Raw genomic sequence first — 15,220 nt, forward strand, 5'->3', positions numbered from 1 at the left:
TCTCTCTCTCTCTCTCTCTCTCTCTCTCATTCCACCTTCTTTTTTCCTCACACTTCGTGGTTTGAGGCAGGAATAAAGAGCACTTTATATATATTTCAACTTACCAGCGCACATGGCCTGGAACAGCAAATTCGTATCATCTGGCCGCTTGCTCACTTAATGTTATCATGACCTTGCCTAACAAGCTGTGTATAAAAAAAGGGGGGTAGGGGTATAATTATGATGCAAATAGAACTATTAAAGCCTGTGTTCTCAGGCTAGTTTATTTGTATCAAACGGACAGATACCTTGCATGGGAACATATCATGTCGAAGTCAGTATGGCATTGCGTTCCACTCGAAATGCCACAGCTGTGTAATGCCTTCATTGTTTAAACATTGTCTTTACCATTTTTCATCAACATTCGGCAGTATGTTAGCTGTCTTTGCTGCACCTTTCTTCTGGTTCTAAGTCCTGGTGTACAGCCCACCTCTCCGAAACGTCGGGCTTTATCCCGTCACGAGACTTTCAACCATCCTGGAAAGTTTTTATCCTGTTATACAAAGTCCGGCAATCAACCTTTAACTGCCTTCTCTCTATTCATTGACTAGCAGAGGCGGAAGGATCACGCGCGTGCGCGTGCTGGGTTTGGGGACTTTCCGCCCTCTCCAAGAACGAGTTCACATGTGTCCCAAGTTGCTGTTGCAAATAATATTGTGAAATAAGTTTGTGAATAAAAAAAATATGATAAAATAAAAACCCTACCCTCCAACACTCCACCCAACTCTCTCTCTCTCTCTCTCTCTCTCTCTGTGATCTTTTGTTCTTGTCATTCGCAGAGCGTGGTTCGATTGGCACAAAGGGTAGGACGCATCAGATAAACTGAAAAAGAGCTCAGTGTTGATCAGCATCTTTCAACACGCATGTTCCTTTAGGGACACATCGCCCGCAGAAGACAGCAGCTTGCACCTTTTCCTCCTTTCAGTTCTTCTGACGCTAGGTATGGGAGAGCTCCACAGGCATACAACGATCTGCACGGGGATGAGGCGTTGAAGGAAATATTATCAGCGAGAGGAAGCGAGCCTTGAAGGGGTGGGAAAAGAAGCTCTTTGATCTGTAGCACTCTGAGAGGAAGGGGGCAGAGAGAGAGAGAGAGAGAGAGAGAGAGAGTCTTAAGTTTGCAGACGAAGGCTTTGCATTCTTTCTTGTCTTTCACGTGGGGGAACGATTTCGTGTACTCCTCTCTCTGTGTCTGTCTGTGTGTGTGTGTGTGTGTGTTTTTGACAGAAATATTGTGCCCATGACTCACCATCTTACTGCGCATGGCTGTCAGCAACGAAAACACTAACGACAACAACGACAACGACAACGACAACAGCAAAAAAAAACACCACCAAAGAAAGAAGCAAACAAACCTAGCCAAACAGTCCAAACAAAACCGTGGTGTAAACAGTCCTGCCTGGTCGTGAGGGTCTGTGACGGCGGAAGTGTTTCTTCTGGCTAGTATACAAGAAGACAGTCTTAGCTTCTATTGAATTAAGATCATCATAGCTTTTCCCCCCTTTTTTGTTTGCTTTAAAGTAGTCAGTGCGCAGCTAGTTTAGTCCTTTGTCTCGTGCTGGGACATTCCAAGCAGTCTACTGGCTCATAAAGAAGTGATTGGATAATTGAATATGGTATGACAGGAGTGCTGACTTTAAAAAAAAATCGCAGTTATATGTATTATTCCAAACGCGCTGCGAGTTAAACGAAAGGTTTGTATAAGGCTTAAGCATTTAGATATCATCGTTGTGTCGAAAATCAGGGGGGTATAATGTGAATATTATGCAGAACGTTATTCGAAATGAAAGCTTTCGAAGAACGCAGAAAGCGGAAGTTATTTGCATTTGTGCAAATGCGTGTCAAAATCTCGCGCACCGAGATTAAAAGAAAAAAAAGAAGGAAAAAAATCTCCGAGACCTTGCTTAGATGCGAGTTGTCACGGTCATTTCTGACTTCGTTTCCAACTTTTTGCTTGCCTTTTTATTTCTTTAAAAAATATTTTGCGGGTGGGAATAATAATAATAATACTGTACATTTATATAGCGCCTTTTCTCACCAAGAACTCAGGGCGCTTTACATGAAAGAAAAATATTACAAGTAACATAAAGCATTCATGGCCACTCTTTCTCAAAAAAATCCTCCCCCCACTCACACTCTCCTTTTCCCACTCTACATACATCTAAAGTGAGCCGACATGGGTGGTGTTGGAAAAAAGGAAGCTGAGAGTACTTATAGATAGGTTTTAAAAAGATGAGTCTTTAGTGATGAGTGAAAAGCAGAAATAGAATCAGATGCACGGATATGATAAGGAAGGTTGTTCCAGATGTGAGGAGCAGCAAAGAAGAAAGAACGTTCACCATAGGTAGGTTCTTGTATTGACGCGAGGAAGTTTCAAAAGGTAACCGTCAGAGGAAGAGCGGAGATTCTTGTGAGAGTGTAAACACTGATAAGGTCAGAAAGATAAGCAGGTCCTGCGGAGTGGAAAGCAGAATAGCAGAGACAGGCAACTTTGTATTTAATTCTCGCTTCAATGGGGAGCCAATGTAGAGTGCGGAGGTGAGGAGAAATATTATCAGTACGTGGGACTCTGAGAGTCAGACGGGCAGCATTGTTCTGAAGTTTTTGAATTCGCTGAAGAATATTATGTGGACAGCCTATGAGAAGAGAATTACAGTAGTCAATATGGATGGGGGTGTCATTTTTAAGAAGCTTAGTCGGTTATCTAGTGGCTTCAGGGTGTCTGTGTGTCTGACAAGAGTGGAAGTTTGTAAAAACATTATCATTTAAGTGATAGAAACCAAGATGGAAGATTAACGGTACTGTATGCACTGCATTGCACTGCATGTTACTACAGCATGATATACCGCACTGCAATGCACTGCACTACACTTGTGTACGGAGACACCTGTGTGTCATTACACTTTAATGATTCTTCTTTGTATTTATGTCAGACAAATACTGGACTATTCTTTTGGGCCATTTTGCGGCATATATACGGTCACCGATGCCATCTGAGGGATAAAAATACAAAAGAAAAAAAAAGCACAAAACACACACACAAATAAACCTTGAATAGCTGATGGCACAGTTTGCTTCTCACAAAAGCCCAGATCATGCAAACGAGCTTTTATATGCTCTTGGAGAAAAAAAAAAAGAAGTATTTTTCTGAGACTTGCGAAACGTTCTGTTATTCTTGTGACATCACATGAGAAAAATATCACAGTAAAATGACACTGGGGAAAGTATTAGCATAAATCTGTAAAGAACGGATGGAATAAAACTGACTGCATGCATGCTAATTTATATGGAAGCCTGACACATCCATAAAAAGAGGGATCGCTTTCTGAAGTTGCACAGAAACATCCCTGTTTGTCAGTGTTGGTGTTTAGTTTTTGTGTTCGGCTTCTCCCGAGGAAAAACAACAACAACAACAATGACAACAACGACAGCAACAAGTGGGACAGGGTTCTACTAGCCCGTGGCGTCGGTGAATAGTGTATCTGTGATCAGAGTACAAACCAGACAGGTTTGGTTGGTAATTTTGCTCGTAGATTCTTTGTTTAAACCTTGACCAAGTTTCGTTGAGTGTATGTACAGATGTACGCACGTCCTGTTGATGGCTGTAATGGGTGTATCTTAAAATGTATTGGTGTGAGCGCGCGCGTGTGTGGGTGCGCATGTGGCGGAAAATTGTACAGTCGGATGTGCAAAGATGATGAGGAAAGATGAAACGGAGATGCGGAAAGAAGGAGATACTGATACTGAGTAGAATATATTGGAACTGGCCAGGGTGCCAAATTTGACCTTCAGCGGTTAGGAAATACGGGGCGTTCGCAAGAGATCTAGTACAAACAGACAGGCAAAATGAGCCCCATCCATGTTTCTAAATAGGGAGCGTGTCAGAAAGCGATCAGCAAACGGTTCAAGAGGGAGGGAGGAAAGGGTGGTTTCTACACAGTTCCAATGTACTGCCATCGCCGGACATGATGAACGTCTACTGCGATGGATGAGGGCACCCTTTGCAACGCTTTGGTAAGCTGCGACAACAGAGGGAAAGAATCGGCTGGCTGCAGGTCCCATTGTGAATGGCTCCTGCCCCAAGGAAGCAGACTGGAATATTTTTTGCACAGCCACTGACAATGTTCTTCTTTCTTCCCCCCCAAAGGCGCTGTCTGGTACACTGCATCTCTCAACTATGGTTACGAAAATGGACTGCTGTGTGACGTGCAGGTTTGCTTGTTTGGAGACCGTCGTAGGGTTTGGTTTTGTTCTGTTTGTCAGTTCTGAACAGGATCATCTTTCCGAATGGACAATACGAAGTTGTTAGCGTCGACTGGCTTTAGTGAGAGAGTTTCTAATCAAATGCTCCGACTTGCCGTTTGTGATCAGCTGAATCCAACAATAACAACAACAACAACAAAACTGATTTACATTGTTTGTTATTGACCAAAAATGTGTGAAACATATACTTTATAACTTATGTCTACAAACTAACTGCATAGAACATGCATTCGTTTTGAACTGCTTGACAGCATAATCGAGGGGCATTTTTAAATTTTTTACAGTGAAATCTTTTATGATTAAAAAAAGAAGAGTTTTTGGTAGGAATTTTTTTCTATTATCATATTACATGTTGCTATTGCATGAGATAATTTAAATGATTTCAGCATGAATGGATATTAACTGATATACATTGAATAATTCAAAGAAGAACGTATTCTTCTAATACCAGTTTTGCGAAAAGAAGTTAAAGAGAAGAAGGAAACGAACAACATATTTAGCTTTTCTACGAGGCTCAAAGTTTCCGTATTCTTTTCACGATTGTTTCATCAGCATAGATGGCTTGATTGCTCCAGTTCCAGCTCTAAACGTGGATCATCAATCTCCACGAAAGAGTTTTTTTTTCTTCTTCGAATCACTGTCTGCTGGTGAAGCCATTGCAGGTCGAAACATCATTCATCGAGTGCTTATTGACTTTCTTAACTTATACACCGTTGTTGGAAATGATTGTTGTGATGCTGTCCTGGCCTGGATCCCTGGGGTGCCGACATTGTAAGCAACGAGGTTGTCAACCGACTTCAAAAGAAGCAAAAAACAAACACCACCCGTTCACACGTCAGAAACTCCCGTATTTCCGTAATTTGCGCAGATCTCAAACCCAAAGTTCAGCCCCGTGTAAAAGATCTCTTGCTTGAAGAACTATGTACCCAACAAGAGCAAAGTCGTTTTACATAATTCCCTCTTGACTTTCTGAATAGTGTTTTTGCATTGTATGACACTGTTTAACGATTATCACTGTGTGAAACCCGAACTGCTCTTGTCGACGTAATCCGGCGGAAGTCGTGTTGACATATTCAGTGCCGCTTCCTTTTCTTTCTGTCTGCTTGAGAGTGGAAATGGAGGTTGTAAATAGCACAGTGCATATCAGTTATTCCTTCCTTACCCATTCTTTCTATCTGGAAAGCAAAGGAGCTCCGTGGTGCGTGTAACGTGTTCCACTCTTCTGTTTCAGACAATATCTGGACTGCATGACACAAGACACAAACATTTGTATTTGTATTTCTTTTTATCACAACAGATTTCTCTGTGTGAAATTCGGGCTGCTCTCCCCGGGGAGAGCGCGTCGCTATACTACAACGCCACCCATTTTTTTGTATTTTATCCTGCGTGCAGTTTTATTTGTTTTTCCTATCGAAGTGGATTTTTCTACAGAATTTTGCCAGGAACAGCCCTTTTGTTGCCGTGGATTCTTTTACGTGCGCTAAGTGCATGCTGCCCACGGGACCTCGGTTTGTCGTCTTATCTGAATGACTAGCGTCCAGACCACCACTCCAGGTCTAGTGTAGGGGGAGAAAATATCGGCGGCTGAGCCGTGACTCGAACCAGCGCGCTCAGATTCTCTCGCTTCCTAGGCGGACGCGTTACCTCTAGGCCATCACTCCACATGACAAACGTGTCAAACATGACACCAGACACAACCGTGTTGATTCAAGGAAGAACACACCCCTTTTTCGTGGTGTATATAGCCTGAGACAATTTTCGTTGACTTGAATTAAGGGAACGTACTTTTTTCTTCCTTTGGTTGGATCATCATGTCGGTTCAACAACGATTCTTTCATTTGTCTTCTAAACAGAACCTGTTTTTAAGTGCTTTTAACCCAGACAAGAAAAACAAAATGACCCCCTCAGTTCATTGCGCACAAAACATCTTGAACTGATCGCCACAACAATCTACATGTTGTTTTCTTTACTTGAGCAGTCACGAAAACGTCTTGGCATGGCGGTATTCCCATGTAAGGTTTATACCTTCCTCCCACGAGTTGTTCTCCCAATAAAGATGCAGATGGGGTGAGAGGCGTCGAGCCAAAGGATTATTCCACGTGCACATGTACGTGCACGTGCATAGTCATGAAGTCATGATGTGCGCAAACACACACACACACACTCACACACACACACCCGCACACACACACACACACACACACGCACACACACCACACACACACACACACACACACACACGCGCGCACACACAGACGCACACACACACACACACGCGCACACACACACACACACACACAGGGACCGGGCGCTCCCGGCACCACGCCCACACCAGACACAGACTGTTTGCACTCGGACATCCCGCAGACATATAATGGATGTCTGGCTAAAAGAAGACAGCGGACGCAATAGGAGTTTTGGGGATCTGTTGGTGGGCCGTGAGAGAAAAGGGTTTTAAGAGGTGTATATTTATATGAATGAGCCCTGCACTTAACAATGATTTTTTGTGGGAATGCATGCTTCTGTTGCATCTGATTAAACAAACTCAGTACTTACACACAGCTTGATATTTTCACCGTGTAATTACACATACGGACGATAAACCTTCATCAGTACATATATACACGCTCGAACATGCACTCCCACATTCACAGAACACACACACACACACACACACACACACACACACACACATGCCATACATACATACATATAAACATACAGACACACGCACGCAGAGCACGCGCGCGCGCGCACACACACACACACACACACACACATAATCTCTCTCTTTTTCTCACACACACACACACACACACACACACACACAGAGGACGGGACAGCAAGAACAGACAGTCTGACCATGACCACGTTGTTCCAACTGTGTTGCTTCTTTCTGATCATATCCAGGATGAAGCATTAAGATCAGCACCAATAAAACTTTTCACAGATCGTGATCACTGGCTGCAAAAATATCCGAATACCGTATCATCTCTGGAATAAATTGTGAGGCTTTTTTTTCTCTGTAATAACCGTTCTTCTAATTGTTGTTGTTTCTCATTCAGCACTTATCGCCGCTTTTGATCAACAGTTTTATTTTTCCACTGCAGAGTTGATCATAAAATGAATTAAAACAGAGTCCACGAACATTAACACTGCCACATATTTTAAAACTGTCACACAGCCACATTTTTGCAAATTCGTTACATTGCCATGTGATTTCGGCACAGTTGCACTGCCATATTTTTGCAGAATTGTCACACTGTTCATATTTTTTGTTCTTGCAAAATCGTTGTTACATTCCTGTTACTTGAGATCTTGATTGCTGGGTTTCCTTTGACAAGACATGCTTCTTCGATAATTCAGACCCTACCCCTCTCTGTCTCATTGACGTGTTACGTAAGCGCGCGCGCACACACACACACACACACACACGCACACACACATTAGTGCACACGTACGCACACACGTACACGCACACACGCACGCATAGCGTCCGTGCGAGTTGATATTTTTAAACACAAAAACAAAATAAATGAACTGGCTTTGTGAAGTTGAATGAGCGCATGCAAGTGTCACTTGTACAGATCCTCTCCATGAACACTTGTGCATTTAAAAAAATTTTTTTTTTACCATTTTGTCATGCGTTGCTGTTACGATCATATCACAATCCTGCTTTTGGTAGATTTCTGTTGTTGCACGTTATTTCATGCACGCTTCACACAAGAAACTGGTCATCTGCCGCGTCTGACCGTGGTGGAAGTGGAGCAACGAATTCTGAGCAGTTTTTTGAACGCCTTACGAAAGTCGTCATTGAAGAGCGTGTAGAGGAGAGGGTTGAGGGAGGAGTTGACGTACCCCATCCAGATGATGAAGGCGGCCACGTGATCGTCCACGGGCTTGCAGTGCGCACACAGACTGCGCAGCATGTACATGAGGGTGAAGGGGATCCAGCAGACGAAGAAGCAGGCCATGATGAGCAGCATCCGCTTGGTGGCCCGCTGCTCCCGCAGCTGGAAGCGTCGCTTCATGCTGGTGGTCATGTGGTTCCGGCGGCGGTGTGGCCAGGGCAGGGCGAAGCGCTGCAGGCTGAGGGTGCTGGGAGCGCCGTGACTGGCGTCCATTTGCTGGATGTGGCCGCTGCTCAGGATGCTGACGCTCTTGCTGCGGGGCACCGTGCAGGGCATCAGCGGGTTGCTCTCGCCGCCCGTCCCGTTGGCGGCCCCGGCCCCTTGCAAGTTGAAGGCGGCCGAGCGGCTCTTCTTCAGCGTGAACTGCATGGGGATGTCGCAGGTGCTGACGGCTAGGAGGTCCTGCCGGGGCTGGGAGAGGAGGCTGGTGTCGGTCCTGAAGGCGCCCACCTCCACGTTGAGGCTGTTGCTGCGCTGCTCGCGGAGCAGTCCTCTGCCGTCCTCCTCCTCCTCTTCCTCCTGCCGGCTGCTGGCTGACGTGTTGGAGTTCCGCTCCACCCCGCTGTCGTCAGGGTCACACTCGCTCCGCATGGGGGAGATGGTGTCCGCCTTGTCCTCTCCCTCCTCCCCCTCGTTCTCCTCCTCCAGGGCGAAGGTCGTTTCCTCCGCCATGAGGGTGGAGGCCGTGAGGTCCCGCAGCACGGCACAGCTGGTGTCCTGGATGCTGGATACGGCGATGGTGGGGCAGCCCCCGTTGACCGCAGGGCTGGTCTTGCCGCTGGTCAGGCTGGTCCGCTTCAGGTGGTCCGACTGCTTGTGCAGCACGGCGAAGATCTTGACGTAGAGGAAGGTCATGAAGAAGGACGGCAGCAGGAAGGAGCCCACGGCGGAGTAGATGACGTAGCTCTGGCTGCTGAAGAGCACGCACATGTGGCGGTTGATGGAGGCCTGGTAGATGTAGAAGCCGGAGATCATGTCCTGCCAGCCGATGAAGGGCGCCAGGGAGATGACGATGGAGAAGACCCAGACGAAGACGACGTAGGCCAGGGCCTTCTTGGTGGAGCGCTTGTCGTGGTACCACATGGGGTACACGGTGGCCGTGTAGCGGTCGAAAGCGATGGTGCAGAGGCCCCAGATGGAGGCGGTGCAGTAGAGGACGTCGATGGACAGCCACACGGTGCACATGATGGACCCGAACACCCAGTAGCCCAGCAGGTCGTAGGTGGCGGACACGGGCAGCACGGTGATGGCCAGCAGCAAGTCCGACACCGCCAGGTTGCCGATCAGACAGTTGGACATGGTGCGGAGAGCCCGGTACCTGCAGTCACATGCACACACATGCACGCACGCACATAGACACACACACACACACGCACGCGCACGCACACACACACACACACACACACACACACACGCACGCACGCACGCACGCACACATACACACACACACACACACACACACACACAACTTCCCTTTAGTGTGAAATAAATCCCAGTTGTGAAGGAAAAAGTAATTATGAATTCGCAGTCAGTAATTGTAAGTTGCTTGGAAAAAATGACAGCCCCTTCTTTTAAGTTCATTAACTGCCACAATGAGAGAAGCGTTTATCACTTTGATCTAAATTTCTGTTCATGGGATACGTGTATTCACACTGAGTATCAGAATATTGCATGTAACAGCTCAAGCAAGTGCTTCGCATACGGTTATGATGTTGTTGTTTTTCTCTTTCCTAAAATATGCCTCTCTGTCTATCTGTCTGTCTACCAATTTCCTTCTTTACTATGGATCTCTCTCTCTCTCTCTCTCTCTCTCTCTCTCTCTCTCTCTCTCTCTCTATATATATATATATATATATATATATATGTGTGTGTGTGTGTGTGTGTGTGTGAAAGAGAGAAAGAGAGAGAGATTCTCTGGGTCACAGTCACACACACACACACACACACACACACACACACACACACACACACACACACACACACACTCCTGCCCACAGTAGTTGCAGACCGACCGACAGACAGACAGGCATATAGACAGACGGACCTGTAGAGCGCACAGAGGACGAGGGCGTTGCCCAGCACAGTCCAGAGCGTGATGACGGCCAGCACCGCCGTGACCAGCACGAACAGCACGAAGGACGTGAAGCGGGTGGAGCACACCGGCCCCGTCAGCCCCCACACCTCCGTCACGTTGGACCGGCACTCCCCCACCCACACCCCCACACCCACCCCCACCTCCACCGCTGGGAAACGCTGCCCCGACCCTCCAGGGTCCACGTCTGAAGTGTAGGTCACGTTGAGCAGTGCAGGGTCTCCGTCGGACGGTAGGAAAACGGCGCCGGGGACCGTGGTGTCGGTAACGGCGGTGTGGTTGTTGCCGTGTTCGTGCCCCTCTGTTTGCTGCTGCGCCAGGGCTGGTGGAGTGAGAAGAAGAAGGAGGCAGAGACCAGCATCGAAGAGGACTCTGTCGTCCATTGTTGTTGGTAACTTTCTGACTTTTTGGCGGTTTTTTTAATTATTTATTTATTTTTTTATTTACCTTTTGGACCGCTTTTTCATCCCTCTCTCAACATTGTATGGTACTTCACTAGATCACGGGCATATCTACATGAATGCAATGTGCTGGTGTACACTTGTTTTTAGGTTAAAAAGAAAAAGAAGACACTTTTCATATATTTGGTTTATCGAGAACGCTTCTTTCAAACACCTCAGTAACAGTCTGGGACATGTGGACTGGTTTTTCTCTCATTGAAATCTCTGCCATAAGCCTCGTCGCCATCAGTTGACCGCATACAGCGTTCACGAGAAACTGTTACTATATTGACTAAGTAATCTGCCAGGGGTGCCTTTGCTTTCATAGTGCACACACACATACAGAGAACACTTTCATGGTTTGGACTCAAGAATATAGTTTTCACACAGCAGAACAGAAGCATTGAAGTGCAGCCGACATGTTAGTAGTGAAACATTGAGGAGAATCTGATGCCTTCTTTTTTCACAATCTGCAGCCTCTGGTATGTGTGACTGGTATGTGTTCTTCAACAGAATAGCTTCCTTCCTCCTTTCACAGTCTGGTTTCTGCGTACGGAGGACTGTGAACCCAGATCGTCTTCAGCGGTCCAGTTCTGGAAACAGGGGACTTTGGGGTGTTCTCGATCGCCCAGTTCTTAATGCACACCTTCTTCTGCCTGGTCCTGAAAAAAAAAAGAAAAGAAAGTGGTCTGTGTGGGTTTGCTGAGATCTGGAACTGTTAAGTTCAGTTTGCACATTGAAGTCAGGAACACACACACACGCACACACATACACACACGCACACATACACACACACACACACACACACACACATACACACACACACGCACACACGCACGTACATGCACACACCCTTGTCCCCCCCCCCCCCACCCCCATACAAAAGCTATTGCCTGCATCGATCTCTTGAGCGCTTGTGTACACGCAGATTTTCTGCTATATGTGTGAAGACATTGAAGTAGAAGTAAACCCTGGTAACCACGGCAAGGAACTTCATCCGACCTTTCGTCTTTTTCATCCTTGCTTTGTCTGTCTGTGTCTCTGTGCATATATGTATTACAAGTCTGAGATTGAGTGCGTCTGTAGACAGTGTATGTGTGCGCGCACGCGCACGCGTGTGTGTTTGTGTGTTAGTGTTACATATATTCACACATACAGAGAGAGGGGGGGGGGTAGTAATGCTTTTATATCAGCAGAAAGAAATAGCAGCAAAATGATAAAACGTCTCCTCGCTGTCACTCACGCGTCCACTCTCACATTTTCCCTCCTTCGGCTCAAGCACGCAAGACAATCAGCGTGAATGACAGCGACATGTCTTTTGTTCACGGATAACCAATCAATTTCCAACGCATTTTTCTTCTCTGCATAATACCGAAAATCTCTATAGCCTTTTGTGAGACATCCAACATCGTATTTTATCCCGCATCTTCTTGTGGGTCCTCCTGTGTCCTATTTTTGCCTTATATATTTCTTCTTCTTCTTCTTCTTCTTCTTCTTCTTCTCTTCCTCCCCCTTTTCCTTTTCCCCCGTTTCCTTTTCTTTCTCCATCTTCCTGTGGGCTCATCAGCGGCCGGTAGTTTTTATTATAACTGTTTTTTTTTTTGTCTCTGCAAATTATAACACATCAACATTCACGTTAGCAACAAATAATTATTAGGCAACACGAATAAAATCAGTACAGGCCATGGTGTTCGAAACTGAAGATGAAAAGTCGATAACTACCATATTGACACTTAATAGGGGATTCAAAACAATGGTTATCATCACACCATTCCAAGAACCATAAAGTTCAAATGTGAGCACTAAAAAGAAGTTTCATACCATTGCAAACGGCCATAACACATTTCTTTTGGGTGCCTTCATTCCATACAACGCAGCATTTAAATACAAATAAAAATTCATGAATGACTATGTAAACGCGACACATCTGTTGTGGTGGTGGACTTTTCCGCTCTTTTATTTGTTCACTTCGTCTTTCACACAGATCAGTCCCCCCCCCCCCCCTCACCCCCCCCTTTTTTTTTTCTTTTTGTCTTGAAAATTTTATAGCTTTTTTTCTTCTTCAAAGGTTACGTGTTTGTGTTTTTTTTTAAATGTTTTTTTCTTCGCTTCTTTTCATTTATCAATATTTTTTTAGGGGAAGCGGTGGAGGAGGTTTGGTGATGGTGGTGTGTTATCAATTGAATAGAGAACATGATCAGAGAACAAATAAACTCACACACACACACACACACACACACACACACACACACACACACACACACACACACACACACACACACACACACACGCACGGGATATAAATTTTTGGTGTGTGGGGGGCGGGGGGAGTGGATGGATGGGGGGGGGGGGGTGGATAGATAATTGAGAAGGGAGACAGAAATAGGTGACACAAACGACAAGTCAAAGTCTTGAAGATGGAACGTTAATAAAAGAAAACCAACAAGGGGCTCATTATTGTCCAGACAGATGAGGGGTCATTTATCACTGTCGAAAAACGCCTTGGCATCCAAACCCGGATGCATGGTCGATAGAAGTCTACACCACTTTGATGCGTCAGAATATTGTCAAAAATGATAAACTGAGAAATGGCAGTGTGCGTATGGAACATCTTCGCTGTCCGTGTGCGTGCGTGATGACCAGACATGAGATGTCCACACAGACATATGTAAACATCACCAGACATATGATGTCCACACAGACATATGTAAACATGACCAGACACAAGATGTCGACACAGACATATGTAAACATCACCAGACATAAGATGTCCACACAGACATCTCTAAGCATGACCAGACACAAGATGTCCACACAGACATATGTAAACATGACCAGACATGAGATGTCCACACAGACATATGTAAACATGACCAGATATATGATGTCCACACAAACAAATGTAAACATGACCAGACATATGATGTCCACACAGACATATGTAAACATCACCAGACATAAGATGTCCACACAGACATCTCTAAGCATGACCAGACACAAGATGTCCACACAGACATTTGTAAACATGACCAGACATGAGATGTCCACACAGACATATGTAAACATGACCAGATATATGATGTCCACACAAACAAATGTAAACATGACCAGACATATGATGTCCACACAGACATATGTAAACATCACCAGACATAAGATGTCCACACAGACATCTCTAAGCATGACCAGACACAAGATGTCCACACAGACATATGTAAACATGACCAGACATATGATGTCCACACAGACATATGTAAACATGACCAGACATAAGATGTCCACACAGACATCTGTAAACATGACCAGACACAAGATGTCCACACAGACATATGTAAACATGACCAGACATGAGATGTCCACACAGACATATGTAAACATCACCAGACATAAGATGTCCACACAGACATATGTAAACATCACCAGACACAAGATGTCCACACAGACATCTGTAAACATGACCAGACACAAGATGTCCACACAGACATCTGTAAACATGACCAGACATAAGATGTCCACACAGACATATGTAAACATGACCAGACATAAGATGTCCACACAGACATATGTAAACATGACCAGACATATGATGTCCACACAAACAAATGTAAACATGACCAGACATGAGATGTCCACACAGACATATGTAAACATGACCAGACATATGATGTCCACACAGACATATGTAAACATGACCAGACAAAAGATGTCCACACAGACATCTCTAAACATAACCAGACGAAAGATGTCCACACAGACATCTCTAAGCATGACCAGACAAAAGATGTCCACACAGACATCTCTAAACATAACCAGACGAAAGATGTCCACACAGACATCTCTAAGCATGACCAGACAAAAGATGTCCACACAGACATCTCTAAACATAACCAGACGAAAGATGTCCACACAGACATCTCTAAGCATGACCAGACAAAAGATGTCCACACAGACATCTCTAAACATGACCAGACATGATGTCCACGAAAGCATCTGTGAACATGACCAGACATAAGATGTCCAACTTGACATCTGTAAAAAAAAATTGTTAAGCTACAAGATGTCCACGCAGACATCTTTTCAAAGTGTGGTAAGCATCTGCAGCTGTAGTGCGAAGTAAAGCCAACAAATATAAAAGACCATTGTCTGGAATCTCCAGCAGGAAGCAGGGGAAGAAGAAGAAGGAGTAGAAGAAGGAGGAGGAGGAGGAGGAGGAGAATAAAAAGGAGGAGGAGAAGAGAGAGGAGGAGGAACAGAAGAAGGAGGGGGAGAAGGAAGAAGAGGAGGATGAGAAGCAGGAGGAGGAGGAGAAGGAGTGGGAGGAGGGGAAGAAAAAGGAGGAGGGAGAAGGGGAAGGACGAGAAGAAGGAGGAGAAGAAGAAGAAGGAGGAGGAGAAGAAGAGGAGTGGGCAGAGACACGACTCGCCCCATGCAGCCTCACCGCTGCCAAGTGCCATTGTGACACAGCCCTTCAGCGC

At 45.4% G+C, this 15,220-nt stretch overlaps 2 protein-coding genes and 1 long non-coding RNA gene across 3 annotated transcripts in view; 1 reads left to right on the forward strand and 2 right to left on the reverse strand.

The window, feature by feature from the left end:
- LOC143297706 (phosphatidylinositide phosphatase SAC2-like) overlaps positions 1-15,220 on the forward strand; it is a 282,281-nt gene that overhangs the window by 78,328 nt on the left and 188,733 nt on the right. The window lies entirely within an intron of this gene.
- On the reverse strand, positions 7,092-10,688 carry LOC143295801 (octopamine receptor 2-like). The gene is made up of 2 exons (XM_076607431.1): positions 10,258-10,688; positions 7,092-9,531 (listed from the first exon to the last, which is right to left on the reverse strand). The coding sequence occupies exons 1-2, from the start codon at positions 10,686-10,688 to the stop codon at positions 8,037-8,039; spliced, it is 1,926 nt and encodes a 641-aa protein (XP_076463546.1). The 3' UTR covers positions 7,092-8,036.
- The window catches only part of LOC143279013 (uncharacterized), a 28,618-nt gene continuing 23,852 nt past the window's right edge, over positions 10,455-15,220 (reverse strand). The window contains exon 2 of the long non-coding RNA XR_013054593.1: positions 10,455-11,407. This is a non-coding gene — a long non-coding RNA (uncharacterized LOC143279013). The remainder of the gene's footprint in view (positions 11,408-15,220) is intronic.

This window comes from Babylonia areolata, chromosome 2 (assembly GCF_041734735.1).
Source record: "Babylonia areolata isolate BAREFJ2019XMU chromosome 2, ASM4173473v1, whole genome shotgun sequence".
Classification (NCBI taxonomy): domain Eukaryota; kingdom Metazoa; phylum Mollusca; class Gastropoda; order Neogastropoda; family Buccinidae; genus Babylonia; species Babylonia areolata.

What these genes read in the sequence shown, in the direction of transcription:
- LOC143295801 (XM_076607431.1), bottom strand. Translation starts at nt 10,688, where the DNA reads ATGGACGACAGAGTCCTCTTCGATGCTGGTCTCTGCCTCCTTCTTCTT. An exon ending in GTCCTCTGTGCGCTCTACAG is followed by an intron (nt 9,532 to 10,257) that starts GTCCGTCTGTCT and finishes ATGTGACTGCAG; the next exon opens with GTACCGGGCTCTCCGCACCA.